Source organism: Eurosta solidaginis, chromosome 3 (assembly GCF_040869045.1).
Source record: "Eurosta solidaginis isolate ZX-2024a chromosome 3, ASM4086904v1, whole genome shotgun sequence".
In the NCBI taxonomy this organism is placed as follows: domain Eukaryota; kingdom Metazoa; phylum Arthropoda; class Insecta; order Diptera; family Tephritidae; genus Eurosta; species Eurosta solidaginis.
In genome coordinates this window covers 67,682,686-67,709,699 of record NC_090321.1, presented here as the reverse complement: position 1 = coordinate 67,709,699, position 27,014 = coordinate 67,682,686, and the positions used below count along the sequence as shown (strand labels likewise).

General features: G+C 38.8%; 2 protein-coding genes across 12 annotated transcripts in view; both read right to left on the bottom strand.

Moving 5' to 3' along the window:
* Positions 1 to 24,130, bottom strand: part of LOC137243888 (neurotrimin) — a 50,606-nt gene extending 26,476 nt beyond the window's left edge. The window contains exons 1-3 of one of the 10 annotated variants that reach the window (XM_067772146.1): positions 23,728 to 24,130; positions 18,101 to 18,274; positions 12,029 to 12,287 (exon numbers count right to left, since the gene is read on the bottom strand). In XM_067772146.1, coding sequence (XP_067628247.1) covers positions 12,029 to 12,101 — 73 coding nt within the window. In that variant the 5' untranslated portion in view covers positions 12,102 to 12,287; positions 18,101 to 18,274; positions 23,728 to 24,130. Of the gene's footprint in view, positions 1 to 12,028; positions 12,303 to 18,100; positions 18,275 to 23,364; positions 23,665 to 23,695 lie in introns of those variants that run through there. The other 9 variants (XM_067772145.1, XM_067772143.1, XM_067772144.1 and 6 more) reach the window with 9 other exon arrangements.
* A 154-nt stretch (positions 24,131 to 24,284) lies between these two features.
* Tbcb (tubulin-binding cofactor B) lies at positions 24,285 to 25,488 on the bottom strand. Of its 2 annotated transcripts, none has more exons than XM_067772154.1 (4): positions 25,250 to 25,488; positions 24,832 to 25,191; positions 24,651 to 24,772; positions 24,285 to 24,579 (listed from the first exon to the last, which is right to left on the bottom strand). In XM_067772154.1, exons 1-4 carry the CDS (start codon positions 25,370 to 25,372, stop codon positions 24,459 to 24,461), a joined length of 726 nt encoding a protein of 241 aa, XP_067628255.1. In that variant the 5' UTR covers positions 25,373 to 25,488; the 3' UTR covers positions 24,285 to 24,458. The 2 variants fall into 2 exon arrangements, with proteins under 2 accessions (XP_067628255.1, XP_067628256.1); XM_067772155.1 differs by having other exon boundaries at positions 24,445 to 24,610.
* Between the last annotated feature and the right edge of the window lie 1,526 nt (positions 25,489 to 27,014).

Sequence of the window (27,014 nt, the reverse complement as noted above, 5' to 3'; positions counted from 1 at the left end):
CAGCTAGCAACATCAAATTTTACCACAAGCTTACGTATTGGGCATAGATGGTTGTCTCAAAAAATCGTCAAGATCGGACATATTTATAATAAAAATCGATTACAACCGACGGTTCAGGTAAGAGGATTTTCATCATTTTTTTCGAAATCGATTTTTATTATAAATATGTCCGATCTTGACGATTTTTTCAGACAACTATCTATGCTCAATACGTAAGCTTGTGGTAAAATTTGATGTTGCTAGCTGTTAAAATGAGGCAGAAATGGCGAAAACCCTCTTATTAAACAATCGATTGTATGGGAGGTATATGCTATAGAGGTCCGATCCTGCCGATTCCGAAAATGTCAAATCCCCCATCAAAATATGCCTGCTTACCAAATTTCATCAAGATATCTCAAAAATTGAGGCAATAGTTTGCGTTTAAACAAACGCACAGACGGACAGACGGTCGGACAGACGGACATGGCTAAATCAACTCAGCTCGTCCCTTGATCATTTTGTTATACTTATTGGTGCGTCTAACGGAAACATATACATAAAAAATGATTTGGAGCCTTGAAAATGAAAAAAATCGATTTCGACCAAAACAAGTACCGAAAACCAAAAAAAATAAAAAATTTTTTTAAACTGTTAATGCCAACGTTTTTATCGCATAATTTTAAGAGGCATAGAAACTATGAGACGAATTCGTTTTTATCGGCAACACTTTTGCACGTTTCTGAAGAAATCCTTAAAAAAAAATGGCGAAAAAATAAATTTTTTCACCAAAACACTCCTCAACCCCCAAAAAATATTATTATTTTTTTTTTCAAAAAACTGTTATCGCCAAAGTTTTTAGCGGACCATTTTGAGTCGGACAGGGTATACATGAAAATTTTAAAATCAAATGAAATTTTTTTAAGTAGGTCATGAAAAAACCTTAAAAATCAAAGAAAAAAAGGTCAAAAAACTCAAATTTTGCATGCTCGAAAATTATTATCTTGAGTATGCTTAGTGGAACTTTTTTTCCTGATCCCAAAACCTATCGAAAAATCGATGGCGCGATATAGCTTAATAAATCGACCCAGCTTAACGCTTAATCCCTTATTTACGAAACTACCTTAAGTCGCTTTTTACCGTTTTACCATTCCTTTGAGTAGCACCATTATCTCCATTAATAGACGCTTAACGATTTTGGCCATTTCTTAACTATTTATGCCAACCATCCCTGTTTCGTGATAACTGTCGCCAATTGGGAGCGCCAAGGGAAGTAAAATCTTCCTCCATCTGCTTCTTTCAACTCAGTTAAGGTTTTCCTCTTCCTCTGCTTACAAAAGGCCGTGTAGATTGAAATACTTTTTTGAACAGAGCGTCTCCCTCCATTCGCGCAACATAACCTGGCCAACGAAATCTTTGGGCTTTTATGCGCTGCACTATCTTCATATCTGCGTAAAGTTCAGATCATCAATATACCTCCTTCGATACTCACCGTGGGCATCACTTAAAGGATCAGTAATCTTCGGGAGAACTTTCCTCTCGAGCACATGCAATACCCATCTAATCTTCTCTCGGCACCGTCCATGATTCCAAGCCATACATCAAGACAATTATGTTGAGCGACTTATACAGCGTGATTTTTGTTCGTCAAGAAAGGATTTTACTCTTCAATTTCCTACTCAGCCCAAAGTAGCACTTTTTGGGATGAGTTATTCCCCGTTTTATTTCTAAGCTGACATTGTTTTCGCTTTAAAAACTAGTTCGCTAATAGACGAAGTCCTACATGCCAAAGCGCGATCACGCCAATTAATTTTTGGATGTCAGCACTTGGTACTTCGTCTTTTGTTCATTTAACGCAAACCCTATTTTTTTGCCTCTTTATCTAAACTAGATATCAATATTATCGGATTAAGGCAATCGCACAAAAGGCAGTCGCATTTTCTATAGCGGAGATATTTCGCAATCCTTACGGAGCTGGTGGTGTTGTTCAAAGTCATTTGGCAAAGCCTGATTAACTTTCCAAGGCACTTTAATTCAGACATATCAGCACATAAGCAACAACTTTCTGCCCTCTCAAAGGCTGTTTTTAACTCGACAAAATTATCTGGCAAATCGTCAAGTTTTTGTCTACAGAAATTCTCAAGACCGAAACCCGAACTGATTTTGGGCTTCAGTCTTTCGCACAGTACGCTAGGTAGAATAGCACGATGATTCTGCAGAAGTTGCATGGTTTACGGGTTCGGCTATCTTGTGGATTGGTCAGAGCACACTTAAATTCCAGCCGTATTTTTGCTCAATTTTAACATTTTGGGACTATTTCGGCACCGTTTCGTGAACATTTCGGTATGACTTCAGAATCATTTCGAGACTGAAGTAATATGGAACAATTTCAGGTTCGCTTCTGGATTATTTTAAGTATCGTTACTGGTCAACGTCAGAATCGTTACAAGACCCAATTTTTAGGCTGCCTAATGCTTACGCTTTGTGAGGTTCAAATTCAGTGGGTGCGATCAAATTCCGCTTTTCATTTTCTTTTTATACCTTTAGGGAAATTGAAATGATATATTAAGTTTGTCACGAATCCCAAAATTATAAGTCCTTAAAGGAGAAGAGATAGACCCACGAATTAGTATGCCGAAATGATCAGGATGACGAGCTAAGTTGATTTAGCTATGCCTGGCTGTCTGTCGGTTTGAACACCAGCTAGCTCCTCAAGTTTTGAGATATCTTGATGAAATTTGGTGAGCGGGTATTTTACGGTGTCCGATAGACATTAGTCGAAACCGCTATAGCATATATCCCCCATACAACAGATTTTCAGTAAAGAGAATTTTTGTCATATCTTCCTCAATTTGTCACAATATGGTTTCGTATATTGCACATATTGTTTTTTTGAAAAAATTTATGAGATCGGTCGATTATAAAGCATATATTTATACCCTATAACCGATTGTTCAGATAAGAAGCTTTTCGTAATTTCTGCCCAATTTCAACAGCTAGAAGCTTCAAATTTCACCTAGTCTCTCAAGTTTTGAGTTATCTTGATACAATTGTTTGAGCGGGGGACCACTATATCATATACCCGATTTTGCAGATGAGATGGTTTTTGTCATATCTTTCTCATTTTAATTGCTAGTTTTATATTTTATTTATCTTAAAAGACGATCCCGCCCTTACTTGTTTTATTTAAAACAAGCAGACCAGACATACGTTATTCTTCCCTAACTGTGGTATGGTTAGGTTAGGTTGAATTGGCCGGTCCATGAGGACTTCACATAGACTGATTGAGTCCTTAGTGTTACCAGAAGTTTGTTTTAACAACCAAACTGAAAATCCCTATCAAAAACCAGTACCTATGTTATAAAATAACTCCGTCCTCTTGGCAAATACTAGAAGCTTCCTAGAACTTAATCCTTTGCTGCTTCTAGATCTGACAGCTGTATCACTCCTAATAGCTGGAGTCTTAGCCTGGCAAGTGCAGGACACGAGCACAGAACGTGCTCGATCGTTTCCTCCTCCAACCCGCACTTCCTACATCTGCAATCATGCAATCATGCAATCATGCGCCCTTTTTAGCTAGTTCGTCCGCTTTTTCATTCCCATCTATTCCCATATGCCCCGGGACCCAATATAGATGTATGCTTCTCCCTGTCCCGATTCTCTCCAGAGACTGCTTACACTCTAACACGCATTTAGATGCTGTGCTATGCGAGATTATTGCCTTAATTGCTGCTTGACTGTCAATATAAAAGTTAACACGGTTGCAGCTTAAGTTATTCTCTTCCAGGGTTTCTACTGCTTTGGTTACGGGTAATATTTCCGCTTGGAAAACGCTACAGTAATCCGGCAGCCTGTAGGATCTGCTTATTTCCGGATCAGCGCAGTATACCGCAGACCCTACTCCTTCCACTACTTTGGAACCATCGATGTACACATGTATCGCCTCGTCCGGCATTTGCGCACCCTTGCGCCAACCGTCCACCTCTATTATGGCCTTAAAATCTCCCTCGAAGCGCAGATAGGGAATCAGGTAGTCTGTTCGTCTTGTGATTGATGACGCTATACTACTATGGCCTTATGGTCGGCGCTCAAGCTGCCCCGAAGCACCGAGCCTGGTTGCGGTCGTTAATGCTTTGTTCTTTGCTACCAGATCTACTGGTGGAATATGCAGAATGGCATACAGTGCAGCCGTCGGGGTTGTTTTCAGAGCTCCCGTAATGCTAAGCATCGATAGTCTGCATACCCCCTCTAATTTTTTGAGGTATGTTGTTTTTTGTGTGGCTTTCCACCAAACAAGAACTTCATAGTATAGAATAGGGCTTACAATCGCTGTAAAAACCCAATGAGAAAGAGAGGGCGATAGGCCCCATGTACACCCCAGCATTCTTTTACATGCATAGAGTGCCGTTGAGGCCTTCTTGACCCTCTCCTCCACGTTGAGCTTCCATGACAGCTTACTGTCTAGGATGATTCCTAGATATTTTGTGCAAGGTTTCTCCTGTAAGGTCACCCCTCCGAACTTAGGCTGGTCCAATTTGCAACTTAGCATGCAGCCGATCCATCTGATTAAGGCAGGATGTACTTTAATGTAATTAAGACCATCCATAATCGCCCATGTTGCAACATTATTGAAAGCCCCGGCAATTTCCAAGAAGACTCCTAGAGCATACTCCTTATATTCCAGGGATTTCTCTATGCTTATTACCACCCTATGCAATGCGGTGTCTCCGACTTGCCTTTGGTGTACGCATGCTGTGTTGTGGAGAGCAGCTTTTCATCCATCCTCCCAAAGGTTTTGAGCAGAAATGATGTTAAGCTAATGGGTCTATAGTCTTTGGGACACATGTGACCGATCTTCCCCGCCTTTGGTAGAAAAGCTACGCGAACAGTTATCCAAGAGAGCGGTACATGATTCAGTCTTATGCATCCATCGAATATTATTTTAAGCCATTCCACGACCGCCCTACTTGAGACTTGTAGCATGGCCGGGAATATACCATCTGTGCCCGGCGATTTAAACTTAGAAAATGTCTTCACTGCCCACTCGATCTTGGTATCGGTCACCAAGCCCGGCACTACTAGCTCCGTGATCGAAGTGTAAGTGATGTCTGCTGGCTCTTCTAAACCGTCTCCCGATAGGAAATGTGTATCGAGAAGCACCTCAAGGGATCCCTCACTATTACGTGACCATTCCCCGTTCTCTCTCTTTATTAGTCCCTGGATTATGTTTCCCTTTGCTAGGACTTTTTTCAACCGTGCTGTTTCGCTGGAGCACTCTATGTCACAGAAACTTTTCCATGAGTCTCTCGTCGCCCTGGTAATTTCTTGTAGATCCTCAGTAGATCCCAGTACTCGTCCGGACACGGTTCGCTTTCCGCGGTCTTTGCGAGCTTAAACATTTCTTTTACCTGTCTTCTTAGAAGACTCAGCTCATTGCTCCACCATGGCGGCTTTGCTTTTCCTCTGAATCTTCTAAGAGGGCAAGCTTTGTTATACGCAGTCATAAGCGTCCTTGCGTCCTTGTTAGGAATTCATTCGACTCCTCCAGTTCCTCTACATTAGCAACCTCTTTGGGTTGTCCCAGTTTTGTTTCTACATGTTTCTGGAATTTAGTACAGTTCGTTGACCTAAGGTTTCTAAAGATTCCTCCCTTCTCTGCCCTCTTTATGGGGATGCTGAAGCTGAAGGATGGTCGGAGAAGGATGGTCTATCAAGGACCATCCAATCATACCTTGATATATCGCGTTCGGAGCTCAATGTAATATCCAGAACATTACTGGATGTTGGACCAATGTATGTAGGGACATTTCTCCTTTTGGCTATCTGCAAATTGGTTTGCAGGATGTAACTAAATAGAGATTCGCCTCTCTCGTTCGTATCTGCTCCTCCCCACGCATTGTGGTGCGCATTTGCATCTGCGCCTATGACCAACCGCCCTTTGCGCCTTTCCTCCTGTACTAGCCTTTTGCACTCCATCGGTGGAGCCTCCGCAGCATGGGCCATGTAGCAGGACGCCAGGATAAATGCCTGCTTATTCTTTTGCTCAACGGCCACCGCTACGAGATCCTCAGTGGTGTAATTAGGCAGCATATATGAATGCAGCTGTTTCCTTACCATTACTACAGCTCGCACTCGTCCTTCCGTTGCGCGTAGTAAACGCCAAACCCGCGCGCGCTAAGTCCAGAAACCTTTCCTCCCGATGAGAGCCACGGCTCCTGGATCAGCGCCACGTCAAACGAACCCCCCTCAAGGGTTAGTAGGAGTTCGCTCGACACCACTTTACTGTGTTGGAGGTTTATCTGTAGGACTCGCATCACCATTGGGCTGTTTGTCCCCCTCCAGCACCTTCGTCTTGAACTCGTCGTCTTGCCCTTTTGGTTTAGAGTATTCGAGACCCCCTTCAGCCTCTCGTGACTGTTGTGCCGGGTGTTCCTCTGTGCGAGTCACAGCACCATTTAGCGGCTGGTCCTCTTCTAGCACGTTCGTGGTGACGTCGGGGACCTCCACCTGTCTCTTTTCCCTTAGGCTTTTGAGGTCCTTTTCGACTTCGCCCACCTCTAGCGTGTTAGGATTTTTATCCTCCGGACTTCTTTTCCTGAGTCGCATGTAAATTTTGCCAATTCCAAAGGACATTTTGAAAAGCTGCGCGTACAAAATATCCTCCGCCTGCTTGTTTATTTGGAAGATGTAGAACTGACCTTCCCCGGTAGGCCGAGATACAGTAAGTACCTTCCAATCCTCTGTCGGTATGTTCGGATTCTGAATCTGCAGAAGTCGCAGTGTATCCTCCGACTTCATCACGCATGGTATCCATACCATTACTTTTGGTACCGTGGGGATTTGCGCTTTATCCACCACCTCAAACCGCGCGTTCGCGCCTTGCCTTTGGAGGTTTGGAACCACTTCCTCCAGCCACCGCAAGCTCGCGATGTTGTCGCACGCTATGATTTTCACACCATTATACCATCCCCCCGAATCAAAGGTTGGAAGGGGCTTACTTGGTTGTTCCCGCAACATCTTTCCACAGATCTCCACCTTTCAGTAGTCATTTGTCCGAAAGGACTGCTACGATCAACCAGCGCCACAGTCAGTCACTGCTTTGCCACATCACTCATCTTCTCGGGAAAAGCAGGAGTCTTAGTGTTATCTCCTTTGGGCACCTCCGAGAAAGCCGGAGTCTTAGCGTTATCTCCCTTTGGCTTATCTCCTACTTCCGTAGTTGGAACTTCCCTCTGACTCGCAGCTTTCGAGGTAGTTGCTGCCTCGCTATTGGAGCCCACCTGTCTTACAGCTTTGGGCCTGCCTCGCGGCTCTAGGACTGGGTCCTTTCTGCCTCTTGAAAGCAGGCTTGTCGCCTTCCGCCTTTCGCCGAACGTTGCCTCTTAATTCTGCCATTCGACGCTTCTTCCTCTTCGTACCGGTTGCAGAACCGAGGGTTTCTCGCAGCAACCGTTTTGAACTGCCTTCGACCTAATTCTACCGCCTCATTGACCCCTTCCAAGCGCTCGTCTCCACTTCTGTTGGGTCGACAACTGCTCCCAGGCGTTGGACAATTCTTAGTGCAGCACGGTACTGCGAAAGAGCACTTTTATTTCCTCTGCTCCGTATCCTTCTCCACTCTTCTACTCCGTTTTCATTTGTGTGCTTTTCCAATACGGAGTTCATTCAATCAGCACTACTCTCGCTCCCGAGTCCGACCCATCGCTTAATGCGTATTTGTCGTCCTTGGCTTGCGACTCAGTCCTCCTCTTATCATCCTCCTTATTACAATTTGGTAATGAGTCGCTCATCTTGGTCGTACGACCACCTGCCCGACAAGGCGGGCTCAGCGGTCCAGTAATATATACGGGGAAAGAACCGTCCGCCACAGCAGCGCCCCTTACTGTGGTAAGGCCACAAATACTTCCCGAGGCGGCCCGGTATCGGGAAGGCTCCGTTCGAATACAGCCGAATTTATCCCCTGGCTGCAAATCGTCCGATAGGCACGGTCCGCATAACACCCTGGATTAGGGGGTTGGCAGTTCTTGGTCACCGACATCCCGCCGCCCTCTTATGAGGCGAAACGACGTAGATGTCAGTCCTAAACAGCTCCGCCTCATAGTCGGCCGCTATGGAGTTCGGCTAAGCCCTCACACCAACGACAAGGTGCCTACCCTGGTGAGGGTAACTTTGGTATATCTGCATAAGTTTTCAGAAGTCTTACTCTATCTCCCCTCTCCCCCCTTGTCCTTATCCTTTTATTCACTCCTCCCTCTGCCTTTCTCCCTCTCCGTTTTCCCCTCACTTCTTTTCTGTACATCCATCCATATCTCTCTCAGTCTCTTTCTCCTCCCTTTTTTCCCTTCTCTCTAGTTCTTCTTATTCTTCTCCATATCTTATTCCCAGCCCCAAGCCCGGTCTGCCCCTGGCCCATTTCCCAGAAAAAAGTGTCATAAATACTAATCCAGGCAAAGGGCTACCTATATACCAAATTTTAGGCAAATTGCACCGTGAATAGAATTTGTTCGAACAGATCGGTCCCTGATCCACTTCTCGGGAAGAAACTTCACAGGAACACCCTACGGGCTGCTGTGAAACGACCCTGTAAATTAGAATAAAATCGGCGGATTGCCTGCGGAGTTCATAAGCTACATACTAACATACATCCTCCTTTAAGTATAAATTATATAGAGCTCGATAGAATAAACCTCCTTAGTGCACAAACATTGGCATAAACACGCAAACATACCAAAGAAAAGGACTTTTGTTCAAGAATTTTAACGAAATGTTTGAAACATTTAACGAAAGAGTATTTCTCAAATTATGATTTTTAAATAAATGTACTCCCGAAGCTAAATAACGCTAGCGAATGCTAGTTACGTTCCATTGAGACTTGAGCGAGATACGGATAGAATTTTAACATGCAAATGCAACAACAACATTGTGATCCTGATATTTATCTGATTCAATTTCTGATCCGTATAGCAGTTCTGTTCGTTTCGTTTTCTGTAGTAAATTTTTTGACAGCTAACCACTTTTGAGTTGGTAGCACTCATGGCTCAACTATATGGTTGGTTCATCTCTACAGCAACAACATACATTTGTTCACATTGCCAAAATCAGAGTGTTGCTGTTAGACGAATGGAATGGAATAAAAACATAAAACTTAGCAGCATTTGTATGTAGTAAGAAAATGTTGTAAATTCGTTGGTTTCATTTTAAGTTTGCCATCTCATGTGTACATTTGTGTATACATAAAAGAATTCGCCATATTTAAAAGCAAAAACACGGAAAGGGTAAACAACTTGAAGATGATGTAAGGAAAATAAATAGTTTGCTTACGTGCGAAACTATTTAAATGTTAATAATTCTATCAGTATCTTAAAATTTTGTGTACGTTTCTTCTTATTTTCAACAAAACAGATGTTTTATATTAGTGCTGCCAGTTCTCATAAAGTTGATCCAGATCGTTCCAATGAGATTTGAGCCAGAGCCAGAGCTCGATAAACCAATGGAACGGCCCTGCTATGTATGTATGTGTGTGACGCATAATGTGATGTGATGAATGTGCCACTCAAAGCGAGTATGCTCACACAGTTCACAGCGAACAAACAAACGCACTGCATTTTTCGGAAAAATAGTTACATTCGTTTAAACAATTTTGCTAATATTAAAAAGGAATCAAGTATTTTTATACTCAGCTGAGCAGAGCTCACAGAGTATATTAACTTTGTTCGCATAAGGGTAATCCGTAACGGCATAAACTAATCCAGATAGATATAGAATTTTATATATCAAAATAATCTGGGTGAAAAAAGAAATTCATCTAGCCATGTCCGTCCGTCCGTCCGTCCGTCTGCCCGTCCGTCTGTAAACACGATAACTTGAGTAAATTTTGAGGTATCTTGATTAAATTTCGTATGTAGATTCCTGGGCGCTCATCTCAGATCGCTATTTAAAATGAACGAAATCGGACTACAACCACGCCCACTTTTTCGATATCGAAAATTTCGAAAAACCACTTTTAAAAGAAGGTAATTTAAAAGTTTTGCAAGCTTTAATTTGCCAGTCGTTGAAGATATGAAGATGAAATTTGGCACGCACGTTACTCCTATTACTATATGTGTTTTAAAGTCAAATTTTAACAAAAAATTAAAAATCTTTACAGTGTATAAGTAAATTATGCCAACATTTCAACTCCAGTAATGATATGGTGCAACAAAATACAAAAATAAAAGAAAATTTCAAAATGGGCGTGGCTCCGCCCTTTTTCATTTAATTCGTCTAGAATACTTTTAAGGCCATAAGTCGAACAAAAATTTACCGATCCTTGTGAAATTTGGTAGGTGCATAGACTCTATGACGATAATTGTTTTCTGTGAAAATGGGCGAAATCGGTGGAAGCCACGCCCAGTTTTTATACACAGTCGACCGTCTGTCCTTTCGCTCGGCCGTTAACACGATAACTTGAGCAAAAATCGATATATATTTACTAAACTCAGTTCACGTACGTATCTAAACTCACTTTGTATTGGTATACAAAATGGCCGAAATCCGACTATGACCACGCCCACTTTTGCGATATCGAAAATTACGAAAAATGATAAAAATGCTATAATTCTGTACCAAACATGAAAAAAGAGATGAAACATGGTAATTGGATTGGTTTATTGACGCAAGATATAACTTTAGAAAAAACTTTGTAAAATGGGTGTGACACCTACCATATTAAGTAGAAGAAAATGAAAAAATTCTGCAGGGCGAAATCAAAAGTCCTTGGAATTTTGGCAGGAATACTGTTCGTGGTATGACATATATAAATAAATTAGCGGTACCCGACAGAATATGTTCTGGGTCACCCCGGTCCACATTTTGGTCGATATCTCGAAAACGCCTTCACATATACAACTCCCTTTTAAAACCCTCATTAATACCTTTAATTTGATACCCATATCGTACAACACACCCCCGGTCCACCTTTATGGCAATATCCTGAAATTGCGTCCACTTATAGAACTATGGCGCACTTCCCTTTAAAATACTCTTTAATACCTTCCATTTGAAACCCATGTCATACAAACACATTCCAGGGTTACCCTAGGTTCATTATGGTGATTTTCCCTTATTTTGTCTCCAAAGCTCTCAGCTGAGTATGTAATGTTCGGTTACACCCGAACTTAGCCTTCCTAACTTGTTTTTTTTTTGTTTGTTGTAGAACGAAGGTAATTATTTCACAGTTTCACTGCAGAGAAGAAATATTTCTATTGATGCATCCATTTTAAATTTATAGCTGTGTAAACAAAAATTTTATGATTTTTTACTACATTTTGGCCATTTTCCACGTTGACAATTGGATTGGAGAAGCTATATATTACGCTGGCAACCCCTTGAATCAATTTGGTATTTTAGTCGCCTCTTATGACAAGCATACCTACCGCGGGTATATTCTAAACCCCCTAACACGCTGGGAAGTGAAGGTTTTGGTTGAGTGCTATCGTTGTCGATGGTCCTTTGCGAGATAAAAGAACCGGTAGGTTCCAGTAACAAGCACCATTACGATACCATCCCGAACATCCCATGCCCTGGTTCTATGAGGAACTTGGAGTCGCCAGAGCCTCGCTTGCTAAATATCTTTATAATACATTCATATTGGTATTCGGGTAAGCGTGGTTGACAATTGAGTTGTGGTATCTGTGAGGCTATACAACTATGTATTGCGCATATCTAGCCCTTGAATATAAATGCTGCTAATTAATTCCATGAATTCGGGTAAACGTTCTTATTTAGGTTCGAAAAAATTTGGCATGTGTTCTTCAATCTTAAATTGTTTTGTATTTGCACTTATTCTTTCCCACTTTTATCCCAATTAGGGCGATTGTGTTCCACTTTTTTTCAATGTTTAGTATACTTTTTTTTTGTTTTTTGTTAAATACAATTACTTTAAGTACTTAGTAAAAGTATTATTCGATAGCATTGCAAATAAGTTATATGTGTGTGTGTGTAGATATGTATGAAATTCAACAAGTGTTATCGCAGAAAGCGAAAAAAATTAACGATAAGTCCTAACACTTACCTGTGCTGAGCTGCAGACAAAACGTTGCGATAAATAAGGTGAAGAGTAGTGTGCGGGTTGTAGTGCTGCTCATTTTTATGTTGGTAATTAGTTTTTTTTTTTTTTGTTTGGGTTTTCCAAACTAGTTACACTTTTTTATTTAAATAGAAAGTTTGCTATTTTTTAGTTCTTGATTTCATTTCCTTTTACATGCTATTCGTCGTTTTCATTCAGCTCTCTCTGATAGTTTGCAGGATATTAAAAATTAAACCTTGGAAAACTAGGGCGAAGACAGCTTTTAATGTGGCATTTAAAACAATTAAATTATAAATAAAACCTTTATTTCTAAATTTCAAAAACATATCTTTGAAACAATTTCAAGGTATTTTGACATTGACCCCCATTTAAAGGTCCTGAAATTCTTTGAAAGCTGTGATAGTTTCATATATTTTAAAAAGGCTTCCCCTATTCATCTGAGAAAAGCTAATTAAAATTGGTAACAAGCACCATTAAGTTGCAAGCCCTACCATCTCGAGCACTAACATATATGAATACATTGAGCCTGCCAAGCCATCCCGCCCCTCATTCCCTAGTTGAATGAAGAACTTGGGGTCGCCAACGCCTCGCATGCTGAAAAAAACAGGATTCACCACGATTAGGTGAGAATTACAAATGGGTCTGCAGCCCATAATTTGCGCTCGCAACCCCGTGAAAGCGTAGCGCTCATAGCGGCAACGCTCTGTGCTGCAACATGGTCAGTGTTACTTCGCAAGGCTGCCCAGTGAGGGGAGGGCGCTGTTCAAATACAGCGCAATTCATGCCTGCAAGCGTCCAAGCCACTCGGCTACATAGTAATGTTAAGCCCTAACCAATAGCGGAAATGAAACCATATTGTTTTTGTTGTTGTGTTAACTGTGCTTCCTTCAATGGATGGACCACTCACAAATTTTCATTAAAGCCCTCTAGCCGAAGACCACGGAAGCTAGCTGTTTGAACAGAGGTGGATCATAGGGAAGCTGGTGTTAGAGGCGTATGTTCCACGTTACAATTGAATATATGTTTGGTGTCATGTGAGAACACATCGAATTCAGGACATACTTTACGTATGTCGGGGTTAATTCTGGACAAGTAAGAGTTTAACCTGTTACAGTATCCAGAACGAAGTTGGGTCAGAGTGACTCCTGTCTCCCTTGTTAGTGTGCTTTCTTCTTCTGTAAGGGTAGGATAGTGTATATTGATAGCGGGGTTCTTCGGGTGCGTCCTGGCAAAGGCGTTTACCGATTATGTGTGGATTTTTCCTAGGGTCTCCTTAAGTTTGTGTGGATCAAGCGGCGGTATTGGCAGGTGCCGGATCTCATCATAGTGCATATGGCGATGTTCCCTTAACCCTCTTCGAGGCGGGGCTAGATCAAGAGGTTGTTTGCTAGGGTGTTTAGGTTTGTTACAATTAAGCAAAAACTGCCTGTTCAGCATTTCGTTATGCACCTTAATTTTGAGCTTTTTAGCCTCACTATTGTAGATAATGTTCAGCGGTCATAGGAAGACATCCTGTGGCAGTTCTGCGTGCAATATTTTAACAGTCCTGCAGACTTTTACAGGGTGTTTTTTAGGCCAGGCGACCAGGATGGCGACGCTTAGCTGATGAGCGGCCGGCCAATTGCTTTGTAAGTTGCTGGCAGCGTTTCTTTATCTTTTTGCCCAAGTGTTGCCGTAAAGCGACTCGAACATTTGTTTGCGTCTTTGTGCTGTAAATACAATTTTGGAAGCATATGCCTTACAAGTGAGAGTGTTTTCGAACGTTCCCCTACGATCTTGGGCGGACTGGCAATCATTAGCGTTCCTTCCACATCGCAAACAGAATGGCTGTGATTTTGGCCGGTTATAGTACCAGGAAACGCTAGGTGAAGAAGCCAGATAGATGAGGAGATAGCTACTTATTTTAGAAACTAATTCGTCTATGGAAGGGCTAGGTTCTGTTGTCATTATCGTGCAATCGTCGACATAGGAAATGATAGTAACTCTTTCTGGTGGATACGGGAGAAGTGAAGATAGGATACCGCCCTATCCCATGCGATGTTTAATTTTTCTAAGTTCTGATGTTTCGTTCCTAAATTGAACCGATGCTTGGCGACCATTCAGATAATTTGCGGTCCATCTTTTTAGATAAGGGGAAGAGGTGAACCTTTTATGTCTTGGAATAGTGTGCCGTGGTTGAATGGTCAAAATATTTTAACAGGTCAAGAAATTTGTTTGGGTGTTTATGGCATTTAGCGGCGCGGTGGTGCTATCCAGTTCACGGAAGTCATGCTTATGGGTTGCTAAGAGGATATTCGCAGTGAAATGAGGGGAAAGGAGTGATATCGTTCGATATGACTCGCCTTTGTCAACTGAGTTTTCAGGCTTTAACAGTGGAACGTTCCCTGTCATTTTCCATTTTTGTGGAATGAGAAAGTACTTCAATGACAAACTTGCGTCAGGTATCTTACTCCCTCGTCGCCAAGGTGTTTTTCGGCATTGGCTAGACTATAGCGTCTGGACCTGTTGACTTGGCCTTTCTTTGAGTTCTGAGGGGGTGATGGTAATGAGCGGGACGTTGTGTTTGTGTTTATGTCCCGTCTGTTTGCACGACTTCTAGCCTTACCTTCTGAAGGATGCACTACAAATTGCCGGCAAATATCACACGCGCATATCTTCGAGTCCGATAAAGTTTTATCGTCAAAAGCGATGCATATTTTGTCATTATGTTTTGTCGGGTAAGACAAGGACTTGACGGCTGACCACAATTTACCAACACCCGCAGAAAGGTTACTGTTATTAGGATGCTCTTCGCATTTGGTACGTTTTTTGTGTATTTTTGTCAGCCGTTAAGATTCCTGATGTGAGGGTCTCTAAGGTAGAGCTGTCTCACATTCTTTTACTAGGTTCGGCGGGAAGTGTGGTATGATTTCAGGTAATCTACCGGCAGGGATGAAGTGTGCTGAAGCTGATGTGATGACTTTGCGGAACGCGAGCTTGCCTTGCCACATTATACCTAAACATTAGTCGGAATAGGGAGAGCTTTCTTGAAACAAAAAAAGTCCGACTTTCGGAAGGAATGAAATTTGCTGACCGCTGTATTGAGAGGAGTATGGACAGGTGGTAAGTTGCTAAGGTAAGCATCGACCCAGTTTCCTGCGATTCGAGTGGGGGTCCCGCCATTGTTTATTTGTTATGCTAGCTCCCTGTCTCTCGTCGTGATGTACGGTAAAAATGGCAAGAATAAGACGGTTTTCGCCACTAACAAGCACCTCTTGGACAGCAAGTGGCAGGAGGACAGTTATGCTTTGACTTCCTTCAGCTTTGTACCTGCGGCTGATGTTGGGATGAAATATACTGTATTGCGCGGTATGATGGGTGATAAAAGCGACACCTCCGCGATACCCCTTAGGAAAATGTGTAGGTTTGTTTATGGTAATAAAAAAATTTTATTTTTTAATTTCAATAATTTAAATTTCAGACATATATATAATACTCCTCCTATATTGCTACAAAAGGCTAGGTACATTCCCAAACATCAGAGTACCGATATATTGCTGTTTAACCGTTTTTGTTTTTGTATCCAATAATGAATGTACTTAAATTTAAATTTTTTCTTGTCACACTTATGCTGCTACAATCACAAAAATTTTATGGGCTGTCTTGTTTTGATTTCGAATTCAAAACACATTGCGAGCATTTTCTATTAGCAATATAGGAGTAGTGCATACATATATGGTTTCAGATAATCTTTTTCTGAAATTTTCAAAACTTTTTCAACTTAGTAGGAGGCAGTGTAAAAATAGTTTCAGCTTCAGCTTAGTGCACAAAAAAATTTTTTTTCACTCATTCGAGTGAAGCTATAGGACTGCGACTTCGAACTCATACCCTCGTCGACGTAACTTTCCTAGAAGCTCTAGGTGTAGCTCCGAAGACTTTATAACGGATGTTTTTGTCCCGCTATGCTGCCTAGCTACAACAGAGAAACACCTTGAAACGTTAGGGAGTGACTATTCGGTCATGGATGCCGCCCTCGAAATCATAAGAAGTCTAAGTGGATGTCATTGCATAACTCATGGGTGAAAATCGTATAATCCTCGGCGCATCTATATAATTAAAATTTTAATTTTTTTATGGGCGGCGTATATCTATGGAGGGTATCTGAAAAATTTTCTAATCCAAAATTAAAAATAAAAGTTATTTTTCAATTAAAAAAAAAATTAAAAAAAAGAACAATAATTATCCTAAAAATTATTGTCACAGGCCTTGATCTCGAATCGAACCTGGAATCCTTTATCATTAGGCCGATAAAACAAAAACAATTCAATAAATTTTGTTTTATTTTAAATTGAGCCTATGAAAAAAAAAATTTTTTTAAATAATTTTTTTGTCACAGTGAAATATCGAAAAAATACAGTTTTCCTTTTTTTATGTTTTGTGCTATAACAACTTGTTTAGTTATTTATCTCTTTAATTTTTCAAACTTTTTAAGTCATATACTTTTACTGTCACTGCAGAGGATATAAACTTAATACAAATGTGTGTAGCTTTTTTACTTCCTTTATATTAGGTCGGTTGAATGTTTGTCCGCTTTTCATACAAATCTTGCAATCGATTTTTAAGTAAGAAAAAATCCGTTAGGTGGCGCACGGATCAAAATAATTAGATAAGAATTTGAAAATTTCCAAACCAGCTTTAAGTAACTTCTCGATGAGCTAGAGACTTGAAATTTCAAACTTAATTCAAAGGTCGATGACAGCCGATGGCACGATACAAAAAGATCCGCTAGGGGACGCACGGGATGAGTTATTTAGAAAAATCAAACGGAACGGAGGGAATTTCGGGATTGATTTTTATGTAAGTTCTCATTGAGCTACAAGCGTAAAACTTAACAGATAGCTTAAGACACCGAGAAAATGTAAGAAAAGGAGAAAATAAAAATAAAATAAAAAATTGTATGCACTTCCTTTATATAAATGGACAAAAATCAGCAAAAAATCCTTATACAGACATATTTTTGCTAAACTTTGATTTTTAAACTTTGACATAGAAATTGGTAAAATATTTATGAGAAGTAAAAATATAAAGTGGAGCGCATTTGATTGACTAATAATATCTCCTTTCCTACCAACATTCCAATCCAAGTAATGTGCGCTCCACTTTTATTTTTTACTTCTCATAAATATTTTTGCAATTTTTATGTCAAAATTTAAAAATCAAAGTTTAGCAAAAATATGTCTTTATATAAGGATTTGTCGCCGATTTTTGTCCATTTATATAAAGGAAGTGCGCGCACGAACTGAGATATTTAGAAAAATCAAACGGAACGGAGGGAATTTCGGGATTGATTTTTATGTAAGTTCTCATTGAGCTACAAGCGTAAAACTTAACAGATAGCTTAAGACACCGAGAAAATGTAAGAAAAGGAGAAAATAAAAATAAAATAAAAAATTGTATGCACTTCCTTTATATAAATGGACAAAAATCAGCAAAAAATCCTTATACAGACATATTTTTGCTAAACTTTGATTTTTAAACTTTGACATAGAAATTGGTAAAATATTTATGAGAAGTAAAAATATAAAGTGGAGCGCATTTGATTGACTAATAATATCTCCTTTCCTACCAACATTCCAATCCAAGTAATGTGCGCTCCACTTTTATTTTTTACTTCTCATAAATATTTTTGCAATTTTTATGTCAAAATTTAAAAATCAAAGTTTAGCAAAAATATGTCTTTATATAAGGATTTGTCGCCGATTTTTGTCCATTTATATAAAGGAAGTGCTTAAAATTTTTTAATTTTATTTTTATTCCATCTTAGTAAAGATTTTTAGTCATATATCTATTTCATATTTTTTATTTTTTTTTTTAGGTTTTCAAAATTTTTTTTTCAAATTTTTGGAATTTTATTCTCATCATTAAAATGTATTATTATTTATTACTTTAAAATATTTTTTTTTGCAATTTTATTATTTATTTATAAGCTTTATTTCACTTATTCCCATCTAGCAATTTATCACATTTCTTTATTTACATATTTATTATCACATTTGCATAATATCACGTTTTACTCACGCATTATAATTCTTCGTTTATTTAAATTTCACTGTTTGTGTTTAACAAAATGTTCCATTTATTACATTTTTATGATACACAAAATATATAAACAGTAATTTTATTTATAGTTTGAAAATTGTAAATTTGCCCGACGAAATTGCATTGCCATTACTTCAGCGATCTGAAAAACGTCTCATACAATTCAAGTGTATCGTTTTTGCATTTATTTTCGCACTCATGTGATGTACTAAATTGGTACGTTTGTATGTGTGTGCGTTTGTAGGTATTGACGTGTACATTTTTACACACATTTCATTTTCCAAAACAAACAAAAACTATTGATATTTGTACGCGAAAAATGTCTCGCACGAAAGTAAAAATCGCACTTGTTTTTGGCGAGCAGAACACAAACACAAAATCAGCACCAGTAACAGGAGCTGATGCGGCAGACAGTGGGATGTTTTGGATGAAATTCTAATCTTTAACTAAAAATCTTATAAAATAAAGTAGCTAAATGTCATTGTACGCCCATCACGTCACATAGAGTGCTCCATTTTAAAACGGTTTTTTGCATTTGAAAGCTTAGCTACGTGAGATGAACCTTTTCAATATAATTTGAAAGTATATATTATAAGGGCGTGGCAATTTGCCAAAATGTAGTAAAACCTAAGAAAATTTTTGTTTACACAGCCATAAATTCAAAACGGTTAGATCGATTGCAATATTTTTTCTTTGCAGTTAAACTTTGAAATATTTACCTTCGTTATGCATCAAAACAAAACTTGATTCCTTTCTAATATGAGCAAAATTGTTTAAACAAATGTAACATTTCTACAAAAAAATGCAGTGCGTGTGTTTGTTCGCTGTGAATTGTGTGAGCAAACTTGCGTTGAGTGGCGCAATATCCATCACATGCGTACATACATACATAGCACTCGCTGGCGTTATTTATCAAGAAAAAGGGGGAGGGAAAGAAAGAGGTAAAAACTTGTTAAAACTTATGCAGATAGACCAAAGTTAAGGCATAACATCGTGTGCCGGGTCTGCTATTTTATTTTATAAATTTAGCTTTATAGGCGCATGAAAATAACCAAGTTTTCCATAGGTTCCTACGAGCTTTCTGTCAAAAAAGCTGCAACTTAATTACTGGACCATAAACCAAACTATGCGCCATTGTATTGGTGGCTTCGAAAGAAAGAAGAAAGATGGTGAAATTTTATCATCCCCATGAATTCGCGCTTAATCGCAATTTGGCAATTCGAAATTGCGGAACAAGTCACGCCAGCTGTCCCTGTTTTAACATAACTAAAATCAATTGCGAACACCAAGGAAAATCAAGTCTTCTTGGTGGAGGTCCCCCACTTCATCTGCTTGCAAATGAGTAGCGCCAGTTACCGAAATGAAGAAGAAACTTCTCTGGACCCAGAATAGATTGGTATTGAAAATGAGCGAAATCGGACGATAACCTCGCCCACTTTTTCGATATCGAAAAATTTAAAATATGAGATTGGTTTTACGACGCAAAAGATAAGTTCCAAAAAATTTTGGAATATGGGCGTGGCACCACCCACACCTTTGGAAGAAGAAAATTTGGAAGTTTAGCAAGCCGTAAATCAAAAGCCGTTAAAGATATTACATTGAAATTTGGCAGATACACTATCCTTGCCAAATTATATATACTAAGTGAAGATAATAAAAATCAGTTAAAGACCACGCCCACTTTTCCCAAAGGTCTAACCTTAACAAAGTTTGTAATAACTCTATGGTATTCAACTACATTTGACTGATATTCTACCAACAACAGCGCTTCAAGTACACATCTGGGTACGTAATGTTCGGTTTCAATCGAACTTAGATATTCTTACTTGTTTTAGACCAAAATTAATTGTGCTACAAATCTGTGTACTTAAAAAAAATCTTAAGTTTCAAAGTTTGAATATTTGGAAAAGGTTTTTTAATTGGTTTGTATGGTTTAAGTTACACAAATCATAAGATTTTCTTTTCATAAATTATCAGTTGAGGTAAACTACGACGTTGGGCATACTAACGGTACACAGCCCTCTGTCGTCACGTGTTTATAATTTAGGCCTCGTCAGTAACAGCAGAAGCAGGAAGTGCGAGCTGCAGGAAGAAAGGGTTGAGCATCTTGTTGTTGTTGTCATCAATAACCTCTAACGGGAGTTCGAGCGAACTTGTTTTTTTTCAACAGGGTTGGACCAAAGAGATAAGGGTGTTAGAGGCGTTGGTTTCACATTGCAATTGAAAAGATTGTTGGTGTCATGTGTGGACGCATTTCAAGCGGAACAAAAATTTCATATGTCGAGTTGATTCTGGAACAATAATAAGATCGAAGTTGAGCTAGAGTGACGCGAGTCTCCCTGTGGAGGTTGCTTTCTTCAGCTGCGAATTTTGAGTATTTGTCTTGCAGAATGGGGTTCATCAGATAATCCCTGGCATATTAGTTAGACGCCTTTTGATGGATATCCCCGATAGCCTTTTCGTGCTCCTTTTTTACATACGGGTGAACTCTTAAGTGTCGAATTCCTTCATAGTTCTTACGGAGATTACTTCCTTAGTTCCTGGGAGGACGGACCTGTTCAATCAGATGTATGTTGGGATGTCCTCGTTTCTGGCTATTCAAAAGAAACTGTTTGTTCAGCATTTAATTTCTCTCCCTTTTGGGAGTATTCTCGCCTCACTGTGTAGGTGATGTTCAGGGGACATAAGAAGGCACCCTGTGGCAATTCGGTGTTTTGACAGGCCTGCAGTTTCTTCCAGTGTGTTTCTTTTAGTCTCAGCGATCATATTGGGGACGCGTGGCATATAAGTTCTGTATTCGTGTTCTGTGCTCGCTAGGTCTAGTCTGCGGCTACTTGGGTCAGCAGACTTGCGAAATATCGAGGCAACAATTGAGCTAGGTCCCGGAAGAATGAAGGTTTTTCCGTTAGCTCGGAAACAAATTCTGGTAATACTATTACCACATTCAGTATATGTGAGGTCTTTATTGGCCGCCCAGTTCAACCTAACCTAACCTCAATTACAAAAAAAAATGTATAAAATAGTTTTTTTGGTTTATAGTTTTGAAGCGGATATTCGTCTGGAACTACGTGTTTTCCGTGTTTTCCGTCTGAAATGAAGTGCGACAAAAAAATGCGGATTTCTTTTCAAAGGCTCAGCTTTCTAGGGCTTCGATTCGAGAACAGACAAGTCTTTTTGTAAGTATTTTCCCCAATTTTTCCGAGTTTCACACAGGCCAATAACCAACAACGATTCAATGGGTTGATAAGCGCAACACAAAGCTTTATATATATGTTCAGAGCTTCCGCAACCCAATTGTCAACCTCTCCTACCCCACGGAAATGCTGGAACCAAATTAATGTATCATACACATATTTAGCAGGCGGGCTCTGGCGACTCCAAGTTACTCCTGGTGCTTTCTTACCGTAACGTTCCGGATCTATATCCCGCACAGGACCATCAACATCGACAACACTTCCCGAAACCTACGGGGAGTGTATTTATCGTTGAAATGACAACAACATTAACAAAAATACTAAACACTTCGCAAGCGGCTCTTTTTCCATCGGGAAAGCAGCAGAACTCACAGAGTATATTAATTTTGTTCGCATAACGGTACCCCGTAACGGCATAAACTAATCGAGATAGATATATACTTCTATATATCAAAATGATCTGGGCGAAAAAATAAATTCATTTAGCCATGTCCGTCCGTCCGTCCGTAAACACGATCCGTAAACGAAATCAGACTATAACCACGCCCACTTATTCGATATCGAAAATTTCGAAACCCCGAAAAAGTGCGATATTTCATTACCAAAGACGGATAAAGTGATTAAACTTGGTAAGTGGGTTGACCTGATGACGCAGAATAGAAAATTAATAAAATTTTTGGACAATGAGCGTGGCAACGCGCACTTTTGAAATTTGAAAGTTTTGCAAGCTGTAATTTGGCAGTCATTCAAGATATCATGATGAAATTTGGCAGGCACGTTACTCCTATTACTATATGTGTTCTAAATAAGAATTAGCAAAATCGGATGACGAACACGCCCACTCTTTAAAAAAAATTATTAAGTCAAATTTTAACAAAAATTTATTTATTATTTATTTATTTTTTTAAAACGATAATTATTTTCTGTGAAAATGGGTTGAAGTCACGCCCAGTTTTTATACACAGTCGACCGTCTGTCCTTCCGCTCGGCCGTTAACACTTTTTCGATATCCAGAATTTCGAAAAATACCATAATTCTATACCAAATACGAAAAAAGGAATGAAACATAGTGATTGGATTGGTTTTTTGACGCAAAATATAACTTTAGAGAAAACTCTGTAAAATGGGTGTGACACCTACCATATTAAGTAGAGAAAATGAAAGTTCTGCAAGGCGAAATCAAAAGCCCTTGGAATCATGGCAGGAATACTGTTCGTGGTATTACATATATAAATAAATTAGCGGTACCCGACAGATGATGTTCTGGGTCACCCCCGGTCCACCTTTATGGAGATATCTCCAAAAGACGTCCACCTATAGAACTATGGCTTACTCCCTTTTAAAATACTCTTTAATACCATTTGATACCCATGCCATACAAACACAGGGTTACCCTAGGTTCATTTTCCTAAATGGTTATTTTCCTTTATTTTGTCTCCAAAGCTCTCAGCTGAGTATGTAATGTTCGGTTACACAGGAACTTAGCCACTTCCTTACTTGTTTTTCTTTGCCTTCGCTCAAATTTTTTGTCGTCCGAGTGAGACTAATTTAGTTTTTAAAATTTTTTGTCAAATTTTTGTGATTTTTCGAAAAACAAAAAATATGGTTTTGGGAAATTCTAAAAAAACTAAAATTATTTGATTCTTTCTGAAAATTTTGTTTGCGAATTATTCCGAATTTTTCACAACTTACAAATTTTTGTATACCCAAATTCAACATCTCGAAATTTAAAAAAAAAATAAATCTACCAAGTTACAATAAAATAATTTTTTGGTTTGACATCAAATATCTTTGGAATGGGCGAAAAATCGAAAAAAATCCAAAAATTGTTTCAAATTCATTCTCATCTTCCCATATTGCCCAAAAGCTAAATACTCAAATGGTTCTTGATTTACTACTCTTCCTTCTTAAACCTATTTATAAATAAATAATTGATACAATTATCTCAAAACAACCCACTGTGCAGCTCCTAATTAGTCTGTTATACATAATTTGCATATTTATAAATATCCATATGTGCATAATTAAAAAAATTAATTTATTACATACATGGTATATGTAACATCGATATGTAAATTTACTCTACGCGGGAAGCTTGAATTCGATTTCATTTACAGAAAATATAAAAACAAGATTTTTTTATATACATATTTAGTACATATTTTCCGCACACGCGCGCCCTTTGTCAGAGGTTCTGATTTTAGAGTCAATAAATTCCCGCAATTTTTTTTTTTTTCAACTTCCGTCAATAGCACAATTGCATTTGCTTGCATATGGATTTGCGTTCTTATCAATATTGACTAGTACGTTGTTGTTATTGTTGATCGTTTTTATTTGGTAGCAAAAACTAATTAAGAATACAGCAACAAACGTAAATTACAAAAAATCATAACAAAAATAATTTGCGTATACTCGTAGTGCTCATTCGTATATTATGCTTCTTATAAGCAAAGTACAGCGTGCAGCACAACTTAAACCCGTACGTATTTTAATCTTGAGTAAATGTTTGTACTAAAAACGATTAGCTATTCAGGTAGTGCTTCTGCACCTTACCACGTTTATGAATGAACTGTCACAAAACATGCAAGCAGATACGAGATAGCCACGGCAGTCGGTTGATGTACATATATGTGCTTATTGTTTCTTTATTGTCTTTTTGATAGCTTTTATCGAGTATTACGTTTTATACCTTCTGCATGTGTAAACTGTAAGCAGTAGCGTAGCCCTCGCATAGCCCACTCGCCTTTTTGCCGGCCCTGCTGATTAGTCATGATGATGCGAATGTGGTGGCATATATAAATGGGTATAACAAAAATATGCGGAGTATTTTTGAGTTGTGCTCGCTTTTTTAGAGCACCTAAAAGGGCGCAACTGTAACCCAAGGTGTTCCGCTTAGTTGATTAAGGTGTGTGTAGGAGTGTAGACTTTGTTATAACTTGCTTTTCGTTTACTTAATTAGTTTGATTACATTTGTTTTAATCACGCCATATTTGTATGCGCTCAAATATATCAATTTTAATTACTCAAAATCATTACAAAATATACGTAAATAAAGCATTCATACATCCAAGTTTTAATTAAAATTAATCACAAATGCAGTGTTTATCCTTTTTTAAGGTTGTTCATTACTTTTCTTTTCCTATTTATATCTCATCATCGTCCAGTCCAACATCTTCACGTGGAAAATCGCCTACTTCAACAGCGGTTGGTGGCACAAAACCACCATATTTTGGTGCACAACTGAAATAGCTTTTGCCAGCAATACTATAAAACAAATTAAGAATAAATATATAAACTTAAAAAGATAGAATTTGCTGCAAAAAATCTACACTTACCTGCCATTATTTTTCCCTAGCGGCTCGTCATACTCCACGCCAATAAATATACCATTCTTGCCTTCGATTGGCCCATTATAACGCACTGTGCCGCGCCGCACGGGATTACCAGCCACTGTTACCTGCAAGCGCATTGAGTTTTAATACGAAACTTTCTTTAACAATGATCACCCCCGCTCACCTGACAACGCGCACCCACCGCACACAACTCAGCACGTTCTTGCTCAAACTGTTTTTGTCTCTTCAATTTTTCTTCCCGTTGTTGCGCTTCTTCCTCGTTATACTTGCCCAAACGATTCTTTTTGAGAAAATCACGTAAAGTATCCTCTTTGGTTGCATATTGCTCATCGGTAAGTTCGAATTTTTCAACATCTGTTATCCAGTTGAAGCTATCAATAACATGTATACGCATACCGGTTTCTATGGGCAACGCGCCCAATAATATGTTGTCATCACTGAGTTTAGTGACCAGCCGATCACCACTATACAACTCCAGCTGCATTGTGCCCGCATTGCCGCCTGTGATGATTTCTAATTTACACTATTTTTTAGAAAAGAAAAAATTGTAACTAGTGCAAAATATGTGAATGTAACCAAACCTTTAATTCGCCCACTGTAAGGTTTTTTGCAAATTTCAGATCCAATGCAATCCCATCAGTTTTAGAATTGGAAACATTGACTTTAACATATTCTTCACCGCTATTGATTTGTAAAGCTTCCATAATTGTTAGTGTACAGCCGTAGTCAGAGTTTAGCAAAATTAAGACTTTCTTATTTAAGTGAAGTCGGAATTGACTTCTTTTTGTATTTTGTTTGTTTCGCTGTCAAGTGACAGATAAAAAGCACTGCTGAGTTTGATTATTGAACGCCGTGCAATTTGTTGTGTAAAGCTGCGCCGTCAGAAAGCAAGTTTACAGTCGGTAATACAGTGCAACTAGCAAATTTTCTCGATAACTCATTTCTAATCTGTTATAGTGGGTTTGCATTAGGTCATGTTTGATCGCAAACGTTGCCGTTTTTTGCTGTTCGTTTTAACGGAATAACATTTAGAACGTTGCAGCCGTTGGGGTTTTTTCAATACTTCCGTTGTGCTTAGCGTGGTTCATTGTGTACAAAACAAGTGTGATATCTTATCCGTCAACTTCCTGACAGGATGTTCAAGATAGCTACTTTTTAGCATTTTGACAGAACGTTCAATATGGTGCGCACCAGAGATCTGCTTTAAGTACTAATAAAATTAGTGTTCTTAGTCATGAGCCAAAAAATTGTGTCTAAATGTGTACTTAGTCAAGTACAGAAAAATACTATGAGTAACTAGCACATAAAATAGAAAATACATACGAGTGCCCCGCAACACATATGTCCCATACATATATGACATTATTGAGTATAAACTGAAATCATAGTCGCTTTAACTCAGTAGCATGTTTGTTTCGTGTGTAATACACTGTATACTTCGTTTACTATCGGTTTTTCTTTAGCGCTGTATTCAGTTTAGTTTCGTGTACATCGTTGTATTGCTAGCGTCAGAAGACTGATATGGCTATATTCATTTTATTGCACTATTAGTCTTATTGATTCCAATTAGTGTTTTCGTATAACACAGTTGACTTTTTTGCTCAATAAGACAATTGAGTACTGAACTGCTTCGTGGCTTATGAGCGGTTATTCATTTTACGAAGCATGACTATGTAAATGTGTTTTAGTGGATATAAGTGCCTGATATTCTTTGTTTGTGTACGCACTAATACTCATTTTTTGGTTAGTGCACTAATAACCTTAAAAGATGAATAATTGCAGCTCACTGGTGGGCACACGGCCAGCTACTTTAGTGGGTGATAAAAAGAGAAACAGGATGAAACCACGATAGTCACTTTAAAAACCGGGTGATCGGTTCTGTTTGTAATATTGATGTATATGTCACTTAAGGAGAAATGGCAATTTTTTACTGGTATAAAAATTGGGTATGAAAACGTTATTTGCCAACACTTTGATTATTTGTTTTCCTTAGTCATCTACCACAGCATGTTAAACCAATGAATAGTGCTAACTATCATGTGAAAAATTTAGCTTAGTTTATGACTGCTACGTGGCTTATAATGTTTTCAGAAAGCCTATGGTACAACTTAATATATTTGTGCAGCAAAAAAAAAAAGTTTTCCCAAAAATGTTCGATAGTGCTAGCGAGATTCAACAGCAGGGATTCAATGGTTTGATAAGCGCAATACAAAGCTTTAGAGCTTCAGAGCATCCAGACAACTCAATTGTCATCCTCACCTACGCGAGGGGAATCCTATTACATATATGAGTGTATCATACATATATTTAAACATACTTTCAAATGATCATACATATATTTAGCAG

What these genes read in the sequence shown, in the direction of transcription:
- Tbcb (XM_067772154.1), bottom strand. Translation starts at nt 25,372, where the DNA reads ATGGAAGCTTTACAAATCAATAGCGGTGAAGAATATGTTAAAGTCAAT. An exon ending in CGGTGGGTGCGCGTTGTCAG is followed by an intron (nt 24,773 to 24,831) that starts GTGAGCGGGGGT and finishes ATGCGCTTGCAG; the next exon opens with GTAACAGTGGCTGGTAATCC. An exon ending in CTAGGGAAAAATAATGGCAG is followed by an intron (nt 24,580 to 24,650) that starts GTAAGTGTAGAT and finishes TTTGTTTTATAG; the next exon opens with TATTGCTGGCAAAAGCTATT.